General features: G+C 44.2%; 1 protein-coding gene across 4 annotated transcripts in view; it reads left to right on the top strand.

Annotated features, from left to right (window-relative positions):
• The first annotated feature begins 2,944 nt into the window (after positions 1-2,944).
• ANKS1A (ankyrin repeat and sterile alpha motif domain containing 1A) overlaps positions 2,945-21,815 on the top strand; it is a 209,618-nt gene continuing 190,747 nt past the window's right edge. For 3 of the 4 annotated variants that reach the window (XM_082245970.1, XM_082245968.1, XM_082245967.1), the window contains exon 1: positions 2,949-3,159. In XM_082245970.1, the coding sequence (XP_082102096.1) occupies positions 2,984-3,159 (176 nt within the window). In that variant the 5' untranslated portion in view covers positions 2,949-2,983. Of the gene's footprint in view, positions 3,160-21,815 lie in introns of all 4 variants that reach the window. The other variant, XM_082245969.1, reaches the window with a different exon arrangement.

The raw sequence follows: 21,815 nt of genomic DNA, 5'->3' as shown, positions 1-21,815 counted from the left end.
AACTCCCTTCATGTTGTGTTTGCCGTACATAAAAACAACAATATACTTTATTAACCACAACGTACGACTAAAGACAATTACTATGTTTAAAATACTATGTTTAAAATACATTTGTGCAAATAGTGATGTGTCTGGTTTAATCGGAGTGAACTGATAACCAGTGTGTGCCGTGATTGGGAAATAAATAAATATTGATTAAAATATTTTTATTATTATGTGACAAAGTGATATGTGCCTAAAACTATACTCTATACATAAAATATAATGTATAAAATCGTGGGCCCATGTGTCTATGCAATTGGTGCTAGACTATGAAAGAAGTGCCCATACATGTAACAATTAATCGGTGAGATGAAATCGTGCTGAAAAAATATTTTTTTAAAATTTGTAAAATAGTTTATATTTTTTGTAATTGAAGTCCAAAACCGGTTCTCACGTTTTTAGACGAAAAACAAAATTAAAAATAAAAATAAATAACAATGTGTATTCATTATAAGATCCAGAAAAATCCAGAAAAAAACGGGAAGGACGTTAAAGTAAGAAAAACATTTGCAGTGGGACACTTGGAATATTCTTATATGATGAGGAGAGACATTAGAACAGAAAAAATATAAGAATAAAATTCCAAAAAATATTATAAAAATATATATAAAAAATATATAAAAAATATATAAAAATCTGTAAATTGCGATTATCCATAAAAGGAGAACTTTAAGGAGGACTAGATCTGCATCAGAGGAGAATGTTATCTTGCTTGGATGTATATTAAAATAAAAATAAAAATAAAAAGATAAAATTCCAAAGTTAAAAGTCCAAGGCTCAAAAAACGGGAGTTTTAAAACGGGAGTTTTAAAACGGGAGTTTTAAAAATCAGTGATAAAACAGTTCAGATCAATGTCGATATTCAAGCCTTTGGGTTGGAGGGTCTGCATTTGATATATCCACTTTGTTTCGTCTCTGGGCACTGTGCAGCGCAGCCGCCCAGCGCGGGAGAACTGGATGGAGGTAGGAATATATTCTTCTTTCAGCAGGGGGGACTGGGCTGGGGACTGTGGAAAGAAAAGCTGGAGGACTCGAGACAGCCTAAGGTAGGAGAAGTAAGAACTGTCTTGAAGTCAAGTCACTCACTAAGGGGATCGGATCTATTCAATGGGGGGAGGGACCTGCCCTGGCCTGCCCTACTCTAAGGGGGATCTATAATGGGAGGGGGACCCTGGCCTGGTCTAAGGGGATCTATAATGGGAGGGGGACCCTGGCCTACTCTAAGGGGAATCTGTAATGGGAGGGGGACCCTGGCCTGCTCTAAGGGGATCTATAATGGGAGGGGGACCCCGGCCTGCTCTAAGGGGGATCTATAATGGGAGGGGGATCCTGGCCTGGTCTAAGGGGATCTATAATGGGAGGGGGACCCTGGCCTACTCTAAGGGGAATTTGTAATGGGAGGGGGACCCTGGCCTGCTCTAAGGGGATCTATAATGGGAGGGGGACCCTGGCCTGCTCTAAGTTGGATCTAAAATGGGAGGGGGGCCCTGGCCTTTTGACTGCTTTCTTTAATAACTACATAACACAATACTTGTACTTTTACTTTAAGTACTTGAGTAGTAAATTTTAAAAGAAACTTCTTGCAATAATTAAGTACAGAAAATGTTGAATACTTTAGTACTTCTACTTAAGTGTGGTGCTTAAAGAGCACTTCAACTTCTACTCAAGTCACTTTTTTGATAGAGCGCTTGTACTTTTACTCAAGTCTGGGTCTCTAGTACTTTATACATCTTTGGGGGGGGGGGGGGTCTGTGCTGGTAATCAGAGCATTGATTACCAGTGTAGAACCTTGGGGGGGGGGTACCACTAGAGCCACCGGGGATGCCCACCATGGTCACCAGGGATGGCAATCAGGGCTCAGGGAGCCTGTCAGTGGTGCTCTCCCCATCAGTGCCGCCCACCAGTGCCCATTATTGCCCACCAGTGCCGCCTATCAGTGCCCATTAGTACCGCCTATCAGTGCCCATCAGTGCCCACCAATGCTGCATATCAGTGCCACATATCAGTGCAGCATATCAGTGCAGACTATCAGTGCCCATCAGTGCTGCATATAAGTGCCGCCCACCCCATCAGTGCCTCCTCATCAGTGCCTGTCAGTGCGGCCTCATCAGTGCAGGAAAAAACGTATCTATTTACAAAATTTTATAACATAAACAAAAAACTTTTTTTTTTTTTTTTTAACTTTTCAGTCTTTTTTTTCATCTGTGTAGCAAATAAGAAAAAACATTGCGGTGATCAAATACCACAAAAAGAAAGCTCTATTTGTGGGAACAAAATGACATAAATTTGGTTTAGGTACAGTGTTGCATGACCACGCAATTGTCATTGAAAATGCAACAGCCCTAAAAGCTGAAAATTGGCCTGGGCAGGAAGGGGGTGAAAGTGTCCTGTATTAAAGTGATGAGGTGCCAACCCTAGTGTAAACCCATAGCTAAAGTGGGTAGCGATTTGGGGGTATCAAAACCACAGCTCAGCCCCTTTTACTGCCCTCACCTCACATGTGAATGACCCCCTCTCCATTAAAAATAAAAGGTTCATTTCTAAATGTTCCCAAATCTTCCCTTTGTAATTTCAGATCCACTTTCCGTGTTGTGACACACAGCTCGCACAATGTTCATATGTTCGATAAAGCTGATCAAACAAAGAGGGCTGGGTTTACATTACAGCATCATAACAATGTTACATTACACAACAAAACTTTAACTGTACACAACACTGTACACAAAGTTTTTTTTTTTTTTTTTTACCTATTTGAAAAACTTTATTGCAACCCTAACAGGAAGAGATTTATGTTGCAGGAAGCGATGGTAAGCATGCGTGTCCACGGCCATACGCAGGCGGAATGCAAGACTGGATTAAGGGGTTGTGGAATGTGCGTGTGACGTATGCGCGCTCGTCTCGGAAGTGGAGGCGGAGGCGTGGTTGCCGGGGTGACGGCGGGATGGGGAAAGAGCAGGAGCTTCTGGAGGCCGCTCGCACCGGTAACCGGGTAGCGGTAGAGAGGTTGTTAGGGGGGAAGCGGCTGAGTGGGGCCGGTCCAGGAGGAGCCTCAGGGGGCGGAGCTGGAGTATCTGGAGGAGGGTCTTCTTCCAGTCACCCGCTAAGCAGCCTGCTCAGGTGAGCTATAGGAACACCGATAAGCACATAGAGACTTGGCTTGGAGCCACATTGCTGTAATAAGGAAAGGAAGGCACTATATTTCTTTTCACAATGTCTCTGGTAAAGCCTTTGTTTGTAAATATTGCTGCATTGTCTCCATTCACACTGACTGGACCTTTCCCACACACCAGCCAGCCACTGTGTTTACATTGTGAGATCAGTGTCTGTGATCATCATATGTTCTGTATGGGTGGGGTTCCTGAATCAGCTGCCATGGCACTGAACTTATTACTTCACCAATTATTCAATCAGGTGACATAAGAAAGCCATGTACTGTCTAGCCTGCAGATGTGTCATCAGCAAAGGTGTCACACCTTTATGTGCTTCCTCCGGGATCACCTTCCCTGTAGATTGTAAGCTCTTGTGGTCATGGCCTTCTTACTTTTTGTTTGTGTGGGTTTATTTTCTATCCTTTTTTCTTGTCACTGGACTATTACTATAACCTACATGTGGTCAGCGGTAAAATAAAGCCGGTATGATGACCTGCATGTCTATTGTTAAAGCAATATTGAATCCCAAAATCTAACCTAGGTAATATGCTTTGCTGCTGTCATTTTTTTTTTTTTCCTTTTTTTTTTTTTTCTTTTGCCGTTTAAAGCGTTAGTATCCTCCTGAGTACAGGAAAAAAATATCCTGCAAGACAATGACATAATTAAATTAGATTCAACTTTATTGTCATTACACATGTACCAGTACAAGGCAACGACATGCAATTTAGGTCTAACCAGAATGCAATGGCAGCAAATGCAGAATATACAATTTTTACATGATTTACATAATCAAGTAATAAGATAAAATAGTAATATAAATTATAAATCAGGGATCCTTAAACTATGGCCCTCCAGCTGTTCAGGAACTACAATTCCCATCATGCCTAGTCATGTCTGTGAATGTCAGAGTTTTACAATGCCCCATGGGATGTGTAGTTCCGCAACAGCTGGAGGGCCGTAGTTTGAAGACCCTTGTTATATAAATAATTTATAATTGTATATATTCTATAATACAATGATAAATATGCATTTCATACTAGCACATTATGAATTACTTACCTTGAAACGAAGCCCCCACACGGTCGCCTGGGAGCTATTCTGTTCCCTTTGCGTCTCTCTTCAGGGTTCGGCGGCTCCGGCGCTGTGAGTGGCCGGAGCCGCGAGGACGTCACTCCTGCTGCATGCAGGGCGAATAGCTCCTAAACCATGCAAGTTTAGGAGATATTAAAGCGGAGTTCCACACAAATGTGGAACTTCCGCTCATTTGCTTCCTCCCCCCCCCTCCCCCCTCTGGTGCCACATTTGGCACCTTTCAGGGGGGGGAGGGAACGGGGACGTGTTTTTGACAGGTACCCTTCCCCACTTCCGGGAACAGCGCCACGGCAAAGTGAAGACCCTTCCTCCTACACTCCACCACCGAGCCAATCCGAATGCGCAGCCCGCTTCGTGCATTCGCAGTAGGGACATGCCCGTGAAGCTGCAAAGGCTTCACTGCTGGGTTCCCTGACCAGCAATGGCAGCGAGAGCGAGATGGAAACATCGGCTGCGGTGCAGACATTGCTGGACTCCAGGACAGGTAAGTATCCTAATATTAAAAGTCAGCAGCTACAGTATGTGTAGCTGCTGACTTTAAATTTTGGAGGGGGAGCAGAACTCCGCTTTTACAGGTAAGCCTTATTATAGGCGCACCTGTAGGTAAAAGTTAAAAAGTGGAGTATACTACCGCTTTAACCTGATGATCCAGCCAGAAACACACTTTTCCTGTCTTAGGACATGTTCGCATCGGAATGCGCGTGTTCTCACACCTTAGTCTTTTTTGAAAGCCCATTAATTTCAGGGGGCTGCTCAACACGTGGAAAAGCGCAAAAAGTACAGCAGGATTGATTTTAAGGGGGAAGTAAACTTCCCTCTCTAACTTTTTTACTTGTAGCAGGGGTCTTCAAACTATGGCCCTCCAGTTGTTCAGGAACTACAATTCACATCATGCCTAGTCATGTCTGTGAATGTCAGAGTTTTACAATGCCTCATGGGATATCTAGTTCTGGAACAGCTGGAGGGCTGTAGTTTGAGGATCCCTGTCCTATAGGTTAACCTATGATAAGGCTTACCTATAGGTAGTGTAAATATCTCCTAAAAGTGCACCGTTTAGGAGATATTTACTGTGCATGAAGGCAGTGACATTGCTGGCGCATGCGCTCTGAAGAAATGGCCACCCGTGCTGTTCATTCGAAACCCTGTGCCACGCAAAAAGTACAGCAGGTGTGACTTTAAAGAGGAAGTAAACTTCTCTCTGTAACTTTTACCTATAGGTTAGTCTATGATAAAGCTTAGCTATAGGTACTGTAAATCTCTCCTAGACGTGGACCGTTGAGATATTTACTTTACATGCAGCCAGTGACATCATTGGCGCATGCACTCTGGCCACCTGTGCCGTTCCTTCAGAGCCCTGTGCCATGAACAGCAGCTCCCGCGCGCATGCGTGGGAATGACGTCATCACGGCTCCGCCCAATCAGATGGCCGGAAGGCGCAAACCTGGAAGGAAGACGGGTGTACATGTCGGCCGTCTCAGCGGTGAGTGGGCGCCGCTGGAAGGGCTTCGTTCTAAGGTAAGTTTTTCATAATGAGCTAATATGTGATGCGTACCAGCTCATTATGCATTTGTCTTAGAGCTTTTTTTTTAAGGAGGTTTACAACCTCTTTAAATGGAACTGCACCGAACTGCACAGTGATGCGGTCCCATGCTTTTTTAATAGCCGCAAACGTTCTGGGTTTGTTACATGTGGTGTTAATGGCACCTGTGCACATCTAGCCGTGGCAGCGCATTCCTGTGCGATGTGGAAAATGTGCACAGAAATGCACTGCGTTCTGGTGTAAGCGAGTACTAAACAACACACAGATGATTTGATTTTCTTTCTTTCCACCACTGGTAGAAGGAAAGAAAATCGCTCGATTCCCCCATCAACACAGGGGGATGCCTCCTGCAGCACTATTGTGTTCAGCAAGGTAGGGTGTGGGGAGCCTTCCTGGCTGGCAGAACACAATGATTACGACTAGTGGCTATAGCCGCCTGCAGTAATTGCATTTTAAAAATCCAACAAGCTGGTTGCACCCAAGTCACTCAATGGATGGTCCCAGCTAAACTGCCTGAATTTTGATCCATGTATGGCCGGCTTTAGGATTTTTCCACTTTGGATGAAGGCAACACCTTTTGGTAGGCAACATTGTCAATCTGGGGAGAAGGTGGTGTTAGATGCCTGGCAGATTAAATGGATTTAACTTACAAATTAAAATTCCAGCTAACAACAACAACTTTTTTGGGGGGGATAAAGCTTTGCATAAATGAACAAAGGCTGAGCATTGGAGGCACTTCTATCAGTTGTAAAGTGGAACTAAAGGCAAAAAAAGAAAAATGATGGTAACAGCCAGGCTTTTTTTTTTACAGAGGATTGCAGTGTCTCTGCTGCAGTAAAAAAAAAAACTTACCTGACTGTTTGCAGTCTTGGGCAGAATGTACACTGAGCTGGGCATGCACGGGGAGGGGTGCCATCTTCTACTGGCCAATCATAATGGCCAAAGACTGGTACCCAGAAAAAGCTAGGGGGAAGAGGCTGGCGCCAGCGAGGGAACTCATGGCCATTTGTGCCGTTGGAGCTTAGGTGAGTATTCTTGTTGGGTTTTTTTTTTGTTTTTTTTAAACTTGGTTAGGTGAAAAAAAATGCACATACAATTTATACTTGTCAAGCCAATACAGTGACAAAGTACTAGCCAACAAACCGTGTATAGAAAGGGGAATTATTACAGCACTGGAGTATCTAAGCCTGTAAACTCCATAATAGTATTCTTGTCTTTAGTTCTACTTCAACTGCCACTGTAACTCTTTGGCCTCATGCACACAGGGTGTTTTTACAGCTGCTTTTAGGAGCGTCAGGCATTTTTTTTTTTTTGCAGCTTAAAAATGCTCCTCTGTTATTCTACGGCATCATGCACACATAGGCTTTTAGGAGCTGTAAGAGGCATAGGCATTTTGAAGCTGTAAGAAAAAAAACCCCAGAGCCAGCTCGTTCTGGAGCGGCATCGTTAAGCTGTAAAAACGCCTGACGCTGCTAAAAGCTGCATACAGCGTTAGCCACCTCAGGCGTTTTTAAGCTGCATAAGTTGGTTTTGAGGTTGGAAAATAGAAGAGGGCAGAGAAAGGCTGCTAAACATGCATAAACGCCAATACAAGACGCTTCTAAAAGCTCTTTTTTTTGCAGCTGCTTTTTCCTGGCATCAGAACTGGCCTCGTGGCTCGTTTTTTCAAACACCCTGTGTGCATGAGGCCTAAGTACCACTTTATGCTACTCTTACATTGGTTGTAATCCCTTACATATACGAAGGGAAGTGACTGGTCTGTGGTGATGCACAAATGAAACCAATTATCCTACATAGTTACATAGTCAGGTTGAAAAAAGACACAAGTCCATCTTGTTCAACCAAAAAAAAAAAAAAACAGTATTGAAAACCCAACCATACAATCCCATATACACATACATTGTACCTGTTAATCTGTAGTCTTCTCTTCTCTACATTTATTCAAAGTGCTGCATTTTTTTTAAGCTTGTGTCTGAGCTGTCCGAAAACGGAGGGCGGAAAGCTGTGGATACTCTGCAGAGCCCATTGAGGAGAGCTAATTGGAGGGAAGAGACCCCCCCCCCTCCTCCCCCTGCCCACAGGAACAAAGCTGAGCCTGTCAATCAACTGGAGCTACCTCCCCTCTCAACTTTTTTTTCTCTTGGTGTTGGGAAAACTTGTCAGCAGTGACTCATGCTGATAGAGGAATGAAGCAGCAGACAGAGATGCCACCTAGTGCCTTTTAATTGAGAAAAGTACACACTATAGAGCAGGAATCTCCAAACTACAGCCCTCCAACTGTTGCAGAACTACACGTCCCATGAGGCATTGTAAAACTCTGACATTAACAGACATGACTAGGCATGATGGGAATTGTAGTTCCTGAACAACTGGAGAGCCATAGTTTGTAGACCCCTGCTATAGAGGGATATGCTTTGTTCATATTTCGTTTCTGAGGTTTACAACCACTATAATGCTCACTGCTACTTTGTCAGGAGAGTTTGGTCTGTTAAGGGAAGCTTGAAATGAACATGATTACTTTGTTTCACTAGGGGGAGATAAAGGAACAAAAATCCTAAAAAAAGAAAACGAATGCAGCCACCATATTTCTGTAATTGTGTTTTAATACCGCTTTAAGTTGTGATGCGTTAATAAAGTTGTTTGGAATACAGTATGCATAGGGCCAGGTTCTCATGTATCCATATCCCCTTTGTAAGTTTTTTTTCAATTGGTGTATTTTTTTTAACGTTCATTGTAGGACACATGTTTTCATTGTGTTTTATGGTGTGTTCTTGATGCGTTAATATGCATTTTCATACACCATACATTTTTGGTTTGGCCAACAAGGATTGATTTCCTGTAGTAACATCATTGTGGACTTTGAAAGGATCAACCCAAGCCTCGTACACACGCAACAATTGTTGGCCGTGAATTTTTGGCCAACGTCCGATCGGCCGATTGTCGGCTTGTTAGTATGATGCTTCCGACAACCGACTGCGACTTTTCGGCCGAACAAAATCTGGTGTGCAAGCTATAAAATTTTTGTTGGCCGTCAACTGAACGGCCGATTGTTCGTCAGTCAGTACAGATTTTGGCAGACAAAAATCTGATGAGCAAGACTGGGCATGCTCAGAGAAGAAAAAACACACGGAAAGTCAACCAGAACATGACATCACTTCTGAAGTTGGTTGTTGTTGGCCGAAAAAATTAGTGTGCAGTCTAGAGCACATTTCAACCAACACAACAACACTGGACAAAAGACGGCCGATCGGTCGGCCAACAATCGTTGCGTGTGTACGAGGCTTTAGATGTGAACTGCCCCACTAGCTAAAATGCTCCTCTGACACATCTATTCTTTTGCATTCCAGTGCTGATGCAAAAATGCGAAGACCTCGTTTACACATTTCTTAACGCATGCTTTGGAATGTGGTAAAACGCATGTGTCATCAAAAGGCAATGTTCTAGTAGGTCAAGCCTGGCCCCATCTCTACATTAAGTTTTTGAAAATATCTCATGTCTGGTTTGTTTGCTCTGCTTGCTTCCATGTGTTTTCTGGCCCAAGGAAATCGGTAATGGATGAAATGTATGGTGCATTTTCATGAGTTTTCAATCATCGGTGAGGAGCCTAAATAGTTTTCTTTATTGGCCAACATAAAAAACACGTGTGAATGCATGTGCAAAGCGTGCTTCAACGTGCCTTGAAAAACACCTGAAAAAGAAAATGCAGTAGTGTGAACCTAGTCTAATTGTTTACACAAGCAGATAAATGTGTTTTCTTGTTATTGGAGCCTTTACAATATATAGATGACATATTTTCTCTCAGAATCCGATGCATGCGTAAAGGTTTTTTTTTTTTTTTTTTTTTTCTGCTCGGGTATTTCTTTATAGAAAAAAAGATTGTCAGTGATCATGTATGTTTTCAGTCTATGCAATTTTCTTTTAGTTTCCCAATAAATATGTAGCATGAAGGCCTACCTAAATATTATCTAGTTGGGAAGGGGTGGGAACACAGAGAGCTCTCACCATCCAGGAAGTTCTAAATCTAGGTAGAAACATTTCTGGTTCTAGACATCTATAACCCTCTGGCATTTTTATTATTCAGTTTTTGCCCGTTATATAGACCTAAGGTAAAGAGATATACGTATGTGATATTGTTCAGTGTCCTCTATAAAATATTGACTTAGGGTCCTTTCACACGGCCGCTCCGTGTGTCCGCAAATCATCCAATCCGTTTGCGGATGATTTGCGGACATAATGTAAGTGAATGGCACTGCGGGTGTCAGCGGAATACCATCTGCTGACACCCGATTTTCCTCCTGTCAGTTCTGTTCCGTTTTTACGAACGGAACAGAACCCTATTTTTCCTTCCGTGTAAAAAACGGAAAGGAAGGAAAATCGGATGTCAGCGGTGTCATCCGCTGACATCCGCAGTGCCATAGACAGACATACATTATGTCCGCATATCATCCGCAAACGGATGGGATGATATGCGGGCACACGGAGCGGATGACACAAATGTCATCCGCTCCGTGGAAAAAAAAAAAAAAAAGTCCCGCAGCGGACCTTTCACACGGAGCGGCCGAGTGAAAGGAGCCATATGCTTGTTTTCTGGTGTCTTTTGTATATTTTAAAAAAACAAACAAAAACAGAAAAACTTTATAGGTGCCCAACCCTCTTTCTTAGCAAGTATACTAAAAATTAGACCTCAGATCCAGCGTGGTCCTTCTTTATAATGCCCAGTTTTGTGCTGTCGGGCCAGATTGCATTAGCATTTCTACCCAGCGCCTATGCTTCACTGCGAAAGCATGACTGCAGGGCTAGACAAATTTGCTTGAAATCCAGGAGCCAGCTATAAGGTAGGAACCAGTTTTTTTTTTTTTTTTTCACGCATGCCGACTGGCCGGCTTCTGTCGGACCGGCTGCCATACACAGGTGCCCAATGGCGGCCAGTTTTTAATGAACCGGCTGATGTTGCCCGGCATTCAACCCATGTGTGCTTTGTTTACTTCTTCTGAGAGATATTAAAGGAACACTCCAACCACCATGACCTCCCCAGTGATTTGAAGTGGTCATGGTGGTAGGAGTAAGAAACACTTCACATGCTGGGATATTTACAATTATGTGCTGGGGGCTGGTTTCACCCCTAGCACATGTGACGTACTGCCGGCAGGTACTCCTTGCTGGTACTGCCGGCAGGTACTCCTTGCTGGTACTGCCGGCAGGTACTCCTTGCTGGTACTGCCGGCAGGTACTCCTTGCTGGTACTGCCGGCTTGTGCTGGCTTGTACAAGTGTGGGTACTGCTGGTGGGAATTTATGGCGGGTACTGCTGTGGGTATTGCTGGCAGGTACTTCCGGCTGGTTGGAAATGCTGGTGGAGATCACGGAGCGGCACAGTAGGAACCATACAGAGCCAATGCTTCCTGTATCTCTCCTCTCACAGGCGGAGTGCATTTGATATCACTCTGCCTGTGACAGGACAGAGCTAGAACTACACAGGAAGCATCAGCTCCGTTCTTTCGTCAGAGATCCCAAGTCTTCTACGAGGTGCAGGAATCTCCCACATGCAGTCGCGGCACTTGCGGGTGTTAGGGAGCCGCGCCCGCATGCGGGAGAATTGGGATGTCTGGCGACAAGACACCTGCCACAGGGTAACCCAGGCGCCAGGCTGCTAATTCTAATTGTCAATGCAACCTGGCGCCTGGGTTTTATCTAGCCCTGCATGACTGCATGTTCCAAAAAGATGAATGGGACTGCCCAACTCGAATGGGAACACTGCCCAGCGATGTGAAGATTCTGTCAGTGTGAAGGAAGACTTCACTGAATATCTAGTCAAAACCTGTGCTTGCTCAGTATCCCCCCCCCCCCCCCCCCTCCCCACGTTTTGCAGCAGTGGCTGAGCTTAACGCCTGGTCCTTTTGATGCTGGAGGTCAGCGTTTAATGCACACTAGCTTTAGTGCAGGATAGGGTTGATTACAAATTGGGGTTTTTTGATCGCGCTTTGGGGGTGCTGCTGCTGATGGCTTACAAGTAAATATAAACTAAGTTGTACAGTTTTTTTTTTTTTTTTAGGCTACTAGGGCTCCTTGACTGCAAGGTGAAATTGGCCTTTTGAGTGTATTTAAACGTTTTTTTCACAAAATTAATGTTCTTGCTTTTGGCAGCACCGTGCAGTTTGGTACGGCAGCTTTTTAAAAGTGGTGCAATCACTTTAGGTTATGATTCTGGGCACGAGTTCCTGTGAAATGTCTTTGTGAACCGGACCTTAAGTTGGCCAATGAGGAGTTTGTTTTTTTCATTCAGCCAGACAGCTGATTAAAAAAAAAAAAAAAAAAATTGGATTCCTCTTTCTACACAATTGAAATGGATGGAGAATTGTATTCTGACAGCAGGACTCTCCGCTGTTAGAATACACCAAACATCAGCTGTAGCCACTGATCGACAAAGGTTTTCCAGCTTGTTCGTTTGATAGAAATTGATTTAAGGATCATCTTCTTTTGAATGTGGAAGGGCACACATGGATCCAAATTCTCGTGGTTCCTGCTGAATCGGCCAAATTTTTATCTGTCTATGGCCAGCTTTAGTTAACTAATCATATTCTGATGTCATCCTAAAACAAATAAAAAAAAACTTGGCAGCCCTATAGTTTGTTAGATAAAACTTCTAGAATTATTGAAAGAAGTTTGTGCTAAATCAATATATTGGTGCATGATCATTGCTTACCTCTGTCTGGTTGTCATGTCATCCAGGTTTCAATGCCTTTAGTCACTGACATGGAATAAATTGGCAGCTATTGAAGCTAGAACTCTTCCTTGTTTCAGGCAGTTCCCTCTATCCCTTTTGAGTCCCTTAAATCCTAGGCCCGGCCTGCACATAGGGCCTTGTCTTCTGTTTGAGCTGAAATTAATCACCCAGTGTAAGTGTGCCAATACCCACTCCCTCTTGACCAGTGCCCCCCAATACCAAGCCGCATGCTATAGGGGCATTGGTGCGTGCTTGCTCCCGAGCCCCGCTCTACGCATAGAGCCGTGGCTTGCCCTTGCCCCCCCCCCCCCCCCCCGCTCTCACATCATTGACTCACTGGTTGTGATTGACCACAATGGGAGCCAGCTGCTGTGTTTTAGCCAATGAGGAGAGCGAGAGAGAGACCCGGACAGCCGAGGCTCATGGATCGAAACAGGGCTCAGGTGAGTATTTGGAAAGGGGGTGGGGGGGGGGGGTTGTTTACCTTCAGCCTTTACAGCCCTTCACTTCCTGTTTTGGGGACAATGTTTTATTGGACAGGAAGTAGGGGAAAATCTGCAACACGGAAGCAGAAAAAAAAAAAAAAAAACTGACAGAGCATTGTTGCATTGAGAGAGAATTCCCCTCACTTGTAGAGGAATCCTAGGGACAACTTTTCACCTTTTCACCAGGCAGTAAGTGAAGGAATCTGTCCAACCAAGCCTGTCAGGTTTTACTGCAGTCAGAGCCTCAAATTCCTCCCCACGTAAACTAAATAAAAATGCTTTGTCTATAGATAGTCTCTAAGTGGACCTTTACCCCCTTTCCCTAAATTTAACATCAGCGTTCATCAGTGCATGCTGCTGTAAAATCGCCTACAGCTTTTTAAATTTTTATTTGCTTTTACTTCCTGGTTTACCTGAAGGCAATGGTGATGTAGCTCGCAACTGCAGTCATTAGCTGGGGGGATAAATACTGCTTTAACCACTTCAGCTCTGGAAGGTTTTACCCCCCCCCTTTTTTGCAATTCGGCACTGCATTATTTTAATGGAAAATTGCACGGTCGTGCGATGCTGTACCCAAATACAAATACAATCCTTTTTTCCCCCCACAAATAGAGCTTTCTTTTGGTAGTATTTGATCACCTCTGCGGTTTTTAGATTTTGCGCTATAAACAAAAGAGCATACATTTTGAAAAAAAACGCCATTTTATTTACTGTCTGCTATAAAACATTCTCAATAAAAAAATGTAAAAAATCAAATTCTTTTTTTTATCAGTTTAGGCCATTTGTATTCTGCTACATATTTTTGGTAACAAAAATCAGAGAAAGCGTATTTTAATTGGTTTGCGCAAAAGTTATAGCGTTATACAAACTACGGGATAGATTTTTGGAATTTGTTTTTTTGTTTTTATTATTAATCAGCGTTTTTTTGTGGGACTGCGACATTGCGGCGGACAGATCAGACCCCTAACTGACATTTTTGACACTTTTTATATTACATAATAAATATTATGCTAAATAATATGCACTGTTACTGTATAAATGACATTGGCAGGGAAGGGGTTAATACTGGGGGTGATCACAGGGGTTAACCACTTCCCGCCCGTCCTATAGGCAAATAATGGTGGGAATGTGGTTGTATTATCCTGACCGGACATCATATGCCGGTGGCAGGATAATACAGCTCCCCCGGGGGCGCGCAGAGCGGTGATCAGTGATGCGAGGAGTCAGTCTAACTCCCTGCATCTCCGATCTCGGTCTTACTGACGTAGGCTCTTTACCATGTGACCAGACGTGTCCAATCACGGCTGGTCACATAGTAAACAGGAAGAGCCGTTGATCGGCTTTCCTTAGTTCGTGCCTGAGAGGCACGAGTAAAGGAGCGCCGATCAGCGGCTCCCCTGACAGGGTGGGGGTCGGTACTGGTAATCAGATCATCAGATCATTGATTACCAGTGCAGACCCTCGGGGGGGGGGGGGGGGTGCCACTAGAACCACCAAGGATGCCCACCTATGACCCCAGGGATGCCCACCTATGACCCCAGGGATGCCCACTATGGCCACCAGGGATAGCAATCAGGGCTCAGGGAGCCCCCCAGTGCCCTCCCCATCAGTGCTGCCCGCCAGTGCCCTCCCTATCAGTGCTGCCCACCAGTGCCCATCATTGCCATCTATCAGTGTCACCCACCAGTGCCCATTATTGCCCATCAGTGCCGCCTGTCAGTGCCCACCAGTGCCGCCTATCAGTGCTCATTAGTGCCTATCAGTGCCACCTATCAATGCTGCTTATCAGTGCCCAGCAGTGCCGCCTATCAGTGCCCACCAATGCTGCATATCAGTGCCACCCCATCAGTGCCTGTCAGTGCAGTCTCATCAGCGCTCATGAGTGCAGGAAAAAAACGTATTTATTTACAAAATTGTATAACATAAACAACAAAACTTTTTTTTTTTTTTTTCAAACTTTTCATTTTTTTTTTTTTTTTTTGTTTAGCAAAAAGGAAAAAACCCAGAGGTGATCAAATACCACCAAAAGAAAGCTCTATTTGTGGGGGGAAAATGACATAAATTTGGTGTAGTTACAGTGGTGCATGACCGCGCAATTGTCATTCAAAATGCAACAGCGCTAAATGCAACAGCGCTAAAAGGGGAAAATTGGCCTGGGCAGGAAGGGGGTGAAAGTGCCCGGTATTGAATTGGTTAATGTATACCTTAACTGTGCTTACTCACTGTGTGTCTAAACACAGCGGGAGCGCGGCTCCGACGGCACGCACGTACCGCCGAGACTTCATGCGCAAAATCATGTAGAGCTACGTGATTTTACACAGCCAAGCCGCCCTGCCGCAGTGTATCTGCAGTGGGCGGTTGGCAAGAGGTTAAAGACTCTGACACCTGACAGTTCAATTATTGCTATACAGATTATATAAAGCTGCAAGAAAAAGTATGTGAACCCTTTGGAATGATATGGATTTCTGCACAAATTGGTCATAAAATGTGATCTGATCATCATCTAAGTCACAACAATAGACAATCACAGTCTGCTTAAACTAATAACACACAAAGAATGAAATGTTGCCATGTTTTTATTGAACACACCATGTAAACCTTCACAGTGCAGGTGGAAAAAGTATGTGAACCCCTAGACTAATGACATCTCCAAGAGCTAATTGGAGTGAGATGTCAGCCAACTGGAGTCCAATCAATGAGATGAGATTGGAGGTGTTGGTTACAGCTGCCCTGCCCTATAAAAAACACACACCAGTTCTGGGTTTGCTTTTCACAAGAAGCATCGCCTGATGTGAATGATGCCTTGCACAAAAAAGCTCTCAGAAGACCTACGATTAAGAAGGATTTCATGGGTGGATACCACAGAGGAAGCCACTGCTGTCCAAACAAAACATTGCTGCATGTTTACAGCTCGCACAAGAGCACCTGGATGTTCCACAGCAGTACTGGCAAAATATTCTGTGGACAGATGCAACCAAAGTTGAGTTGTTTGGAAGAAACACGCAACACTATGTGTGGCGAAAAAGAGGCACAGCACACCAACATACAAACCTCATCCCAACTGTGAAGTATGGTGGTGGGGGGCATCATGGTTTGGGGCTGCTTTGCTGCATCAGGGCCTGGACGAATTGCTATCATCGAAGGAAAAATGAATTCCCATGTTTATCAAGACATTTTGCAGGAGAACTTAAGGCCATCTGTCTACCAGCTGAAGCTCAACAGAAGATGGGTGTTAGAACAGGACAATGACCCAAAGCATAGAAGTAAATTAACAACAGAATGGCTTAAACAGAAGAAAATACACCTTCTGAAGTGGCCCAGTCAGAGTCCTGACCTCAACCCGATTGAGATGCTGTAGCATGACCTCAAGAAACCGATTCCTACCAGACATCCCAAGAATATTGCTGAACTGAAACAGTTCTGTAAAGAGGAATGGTCAAGAATTACTCCTGACCGTTGTGCATGTCTGATCTGCAACTACAGGAAACGTTTGGTTGAAGTTATTGCTGCCAAAGGAGGTTCAAGCAGTTATTAAATCCAAGGGTTCACATACTTTTTCCACCTGCACTGTGAATGTTTACATGGTGTGTTCAATAAAAACATGGCAACAGTTCATTATTTGTGTGTTTTAATAATTTAAGCAGATTGTGATTGTCTATTGTTGTGACTTAAGCTGGATTCACACTATCCAACTTTTGTTGGTAGATTTCCTTCAGATTTACCTTTTCTATGTAGTGCAAGGGCCTGCCAGATTGCATACAAATTGAAAGTGTTTAGGTTTTACCTCATATTATATGGTTTTGGTGTAAGTCTGAAGGAAAAAGTCTTCAGAAAATCTTATAGTGTGTATGGCCCATCAGATGAAGATCAGATCACATTTTATGACCAATTTGTGCAGAAATCCAGATCATTCCAAAGGGTTCACATACTTTTTCTTGCAGCTGTATACCACCAACAGTTTGCGCAGCGCTTTACAGTATAAATGGAGACCGTTACAACACAGTTTTTAGTACAGGAATAGAAGGGCCCTGCTCATTGAGCTTAGAATCCAAAGGGAGGGGGAGCTGGTTCAGAAGGTAATGGCTGCAGGAGATGATCTGATGGAAGTGGCCTAAGTACAGTTTTTAGCTGGAGTAGGGGTAGGCTTCCCTGAATGGATGAGTTTTCAAGAATCACCTAAAGGCAGACAGGGCAGCAGCTAACTAAGCATACTAGTGTAGGGAGTTCCAGAGGATGGGAGAGGTTCCGAAAAGGTCCTGGAGGCGAGCATGGGAGGAGCTAACAATGGAGCTGGAGAGGTTAAAGATGTGGATTAGAGTGTGTATGATAGAGAAGGCACGGCGCCGTAGTATTTGTGTGAGGATCAGGTCCAGGGTACTGTTGTTGACAACTTCCTCAATGGTAACAGGGTCAAAGGGGAAAAATATTGAGTGTGGTGTTGGATCTGGTATGTTGGAGGAGAAAGCAGGACACTGAAAATCTCACGATGAATTGTATTTATCGTTTTTTTTAAATGATTGGCAATCTCCTGGGTATGTCATTTAGTGGGTGGAGGTGGTGAACTAGGGAATTAAGAGTGGAAAACAGTTGACAAGGATTGGATGAGTGGTGTAGTAGGTTTGTTTAGCAACGTGGAGGCAGGATTTGTATTCCAGAGGGGCAGGTTTGTAGAGGGTGAAGTCTTGCAGTGATGTAGTTTTATGCCATGCTCACTCAAGAGCATGGCTGTGTCTCTTGAGACTTCTGGTGTCATCTGTTTGCCAGCGTTGTAGCAGACAAGGCTTGATTCTGTGTGTCCAGGGAGGATGAGAGTAAAGGCCCGTACACACGATACGACAATCAGAAGTAAAATTTCATCCGATGAACGATCTGCTGATTTTCGGATTGTTAGTATAGTGCTTAGTGCGATCGACAGCCGATTATGAATTTTCGGACGACAAAATCTGGAAGTGCAGGTGATAATTTTTATCGTACGTCAATACAACGACTGATTTTCATTTAATTAGTACAGTTTTCCACCGAAAAAAATCGTAAGAGCAAGACTAGGCATACTCAAACGAAAGAACACATACAAAGCAATCCAACACATGACATCACTTCTGAAGTTGAATTCTGTCATATGGGAATTTTCGTATGAAAGTAACCTGTCTTCACTTTCCATATGAGACTAGCATGCAACAAAAATCAGACGCAAGATCGTTTGATAATCTGATCGTGTGTACGAGGCTTTAGTTGTTGTAGACAGAAGTGCCCAGGTCTGGGCAGAGCAGATTTTCTCATAAGGCAGTCAGGAACAGAGTAAAGAACTGAGGTGGTGAGGGTTTCTACTAGGGATGCACCGATCCGATATTCGGATCGGATATTGGCGCCGATATGGCCATAATAGCTGGATCGGGGGATCGGTAAAATTAACAGATCCATGGGCCGATCCGGTTTTGCTCTTTACATTGCTGTGAGGGAGCATTGAACAGCTGTCAAAGAGAAAAAAAAAAAAAAGAGCCTCCTGCAAATGCCTGTCAGGCACCGTTTACACTGGGGCGATCCGACTTGCCGGGACGACCTCATAGGTCGCGGCGTGCTGCTCGCACCGCGACCTCGGAGCGGCCGGCACGGGCTTCATAACATTGAAGTCTATGCAGGTCACTCCGGGTCGCCCCAAAGAAGCTCCGGACCCTTTTTCTAAGTCGGAGCGATTTGTGTCGCTCCTATTAGAACGGGTCCGCAGCTTCTCTATGGCAGGTCGCCCCAGTGTGAGCCCCCGTTCACACTAAGGCGACCTGTGAGGCGACCTGGTCGCCTCACAGGTCGCCGCAGGTCGCCTCCCATAGGGAAGCTGCGGACCCGTTCTAATAGGAGCGACACAAGTCGCTCCGACTTAGAAAAAGGATCCGGAGCTTCTTTGGGGCGACCCGGAGGCGACCGCCATAGACTTCAATGTTATGAAGTCCGTGGCGGCCGCTCCGAGGTCGCGGCGCGCTGCTCGCACTGCGATCTCGGAGGTCGCCCCGGGAAGTAGCGTCGCGGTAGTGTGAGCCGGCGCTCAACGTCTCATCAGTCTCCCAGTTAGGTAAACACAATGCATACAATGTATCTTTTCGTTCCCTCTGCCAGAGGAGGGAAGTTTAACCTCTTAAATGCACAATGTTATAAGGTATCTGCCGATACCGATCCAGGAGTATTATTTTGTTATAAGCTCACAAAACAGTACTTCCGGATCGGACTCGGGATCAGCGATTTCACAAACCAAAAGATCAGCATCGGGATCGGTGCATCCCTAGTTTCTACAGGTAACTGTGCTGGTTGGAGGCATAGAAGGTTTGAGACAGGGAGAGTGTGAAACTGATAAGGTTGTGATTGGAGAGAGGGAAAGGGGTGGTAGAGAGGTTATAACAATTATTGGAAAATGGGGGGGAAAAAGGGGCAGAAAGTTTTTTTTTTTTTTTTTTTTTTTTTTTTTTTCTCCCCCCTCTATGCCTCCACTGAATATGTGGGAAACCAGCCTAACCTGACCCATATACTCAAAAAAATGTTCCACAAAGAACGTGGAGAAAAAGAGGTTAAGGCCCCTTTCACACATGCTGTCCGTTTGTCCGTTTTTCATCCATCCGTTGACAGGAGATAAGTGCAGTAATATTGAGAGGGCATAAATGAGGATATGTATAAATTGCTGTAAATCAGCTCCTGTGAGCAGAGGGTAGGGGCTGAGCCAAGCCATGCTATGTGTGTGTCAGTGGAGAAAACCCACAAGTCTGCCCACATAGCAAGCGGTTTCCAGTGGTGGTAGACTCCACCACAGGAGGAGCCGAGAGCGCTGGCCGGGAACTCCAGAAAAGGAGTGAAATTACACACAGCAGATACATATCACGTTTGTTTGTTTTTTTAAAGAAAAAAAAAAGCCTTTTTTAAAACGCTTATTTTTTCATTTTTTTACAGAGGTTTAGGGCTCAGGATCCTTGGGGCTCCAAAAGATCAAAGGGATGGGTCTGCAGAGTAAAATATGTACCTATTAGTACTATATGGTACCTGAACTTTAGCACTGCTGTTACCTTAGAACCTTCAGGCTTATTTTACTAACACTTATCATGTTTTGCTGGGGGCCACAAGATTGTAATCCTGTGTGCTGAGGGATTTTCTAGCTGCATGCTAGATTATGGAGCATACAAGTGTGATGGAAGCTGGCAGTCATCTTTGCCAGGGATGATCACAGCCCAGCACTCCTACAAGCTACTGGAGCTGTTGCACTTATACTAGTAGGCAAATGGTTAGCGGTTTTCTACTATGGGTTGTGGAAAGCTGTGATTTTTAGATGGACATTTTAGGATACATCTTAAGCTGGTGTTCTGTCAACAGAGCCAACTCTTCAAAATCTCCAATTCCATCACTTCCGGTGACTCTCCAGCAGCAGTAATTGCAGGTTTCAATGACTTGCCTTTTTTCACAGAACACCGGCCGCGTTTAAAATACAGTACACGACGACCAGCTAAGGAGTAAAAAAGTTGTCACCGCCTCGGAGGTGGCCATCTTGTTGGTTAGTAGCGGGCGAATGAACAGTGTTCTTTCATTATATAGTGTACCTTGGCTATTTTCAGAGAACACTGGCAGCTGATACACTAAAGTACACTATATAATAAAAGAACACTGTTCATTCGCCCGCTACTAACCAACAAGATGACCACCTCCGAGGCGGTGACAACTTTTTTACTCCTTAGCTGGTCGTCGTGTACTGTATTGTAAATGCTGCCGGTGTTCTCTGAAAATAGCCAAGTCTTCAAAATCTGCATTTACTGCTGCTGGAGAGTCACCAGAAGTGACGTAATTGGAGATTTTGACGAGTTGACTCTTTTGACAAAGCACTGGCCATGGACAGTTTTTTTTTTTCTTGGCTGGTGCATCAGAGATTGGCCAAAAGTTTAACCATGTTTGGGCAGGCTGATTGTACCCTAGTCGATCCCTTGATCAAGTTGCGTACAAGCCAACCTGTCAGATTTACCATGTGATTATTGCCACTGCCAGCAGCTATAGCAGCTAGCAATAACCCCTGTGTGTTCTCCCGGGTGGAAAAACACAAGCTTGCGCAAGTGCCCCCATAGAAAGCAGTTTGGAAGTGAGGAGGAGCCAAGAGTGTCCTGGGGGGGGGGGGGGACCTTTTAGAAGAGGAGGTTCAGGGCTGCTTTGTGCAAGACCATTGCATAGAGCAGGTAAGTATAACATGTTTATTATTAAAAAAAAAAAAAAAATCCTTTACAATTATATTAGCAGTAGTTACCGTAGTAATGTACGTGGGTCATAGAAGTTTACAATCATTATACTGTATCCGTATGGTGGTTGATAGCCTCTGGATGTTGTAATGGAGAATACCATTCAAAATATTACATTATTTGAAGAATACCTTAGCATAAAGAGACTAAATTAACATTAATTTTACACTGGTTTATTCTAATGTGATAAGGTTAGCAACTTGGTTTTCAATTTAACCGAAAAGAGTAAGATAGGGTTAGAACCTCTGTCAGTGTCAGGGTGCTGTTTTTATTGTCATCTGTGTCCTTGTAGGGAAGATTCTTCCTCATGATGGGACATCTCTCCAACAGGGACATGCATAGAGAAAAAACATTTTGGTACAGTGGGTAAAGGTTAGAACGTGTAGCAATGTTTTTAATGCTGTCTATGCCTTCCTTTCCTGGTGACTACCTCATGTCTTGCACGGGTGTTACAGGGAATAGAAGTAGAGGTAAATCTCACCAATGGGTTAACAGGCAGAAATAAACACCCCTAATACATCAGGCT

The sequence above is a fragment of the Pelophylax lessonae genome, assembly GCF_965119305.1.
Source record: "Pelophylax lessonae genome assembly, chromosome: 2".
Classification (NCBI taxonomy): Eukaryota; Metazoa; Chordata; class Amphibia; order Anura; family Ranidae; genus Pelophylax; species Pelophylax lessonae.
Note: the sequence above shows the minus strand (reverse complement) of the source record. Positions and strands in the feature narration are given on the sequence as shown.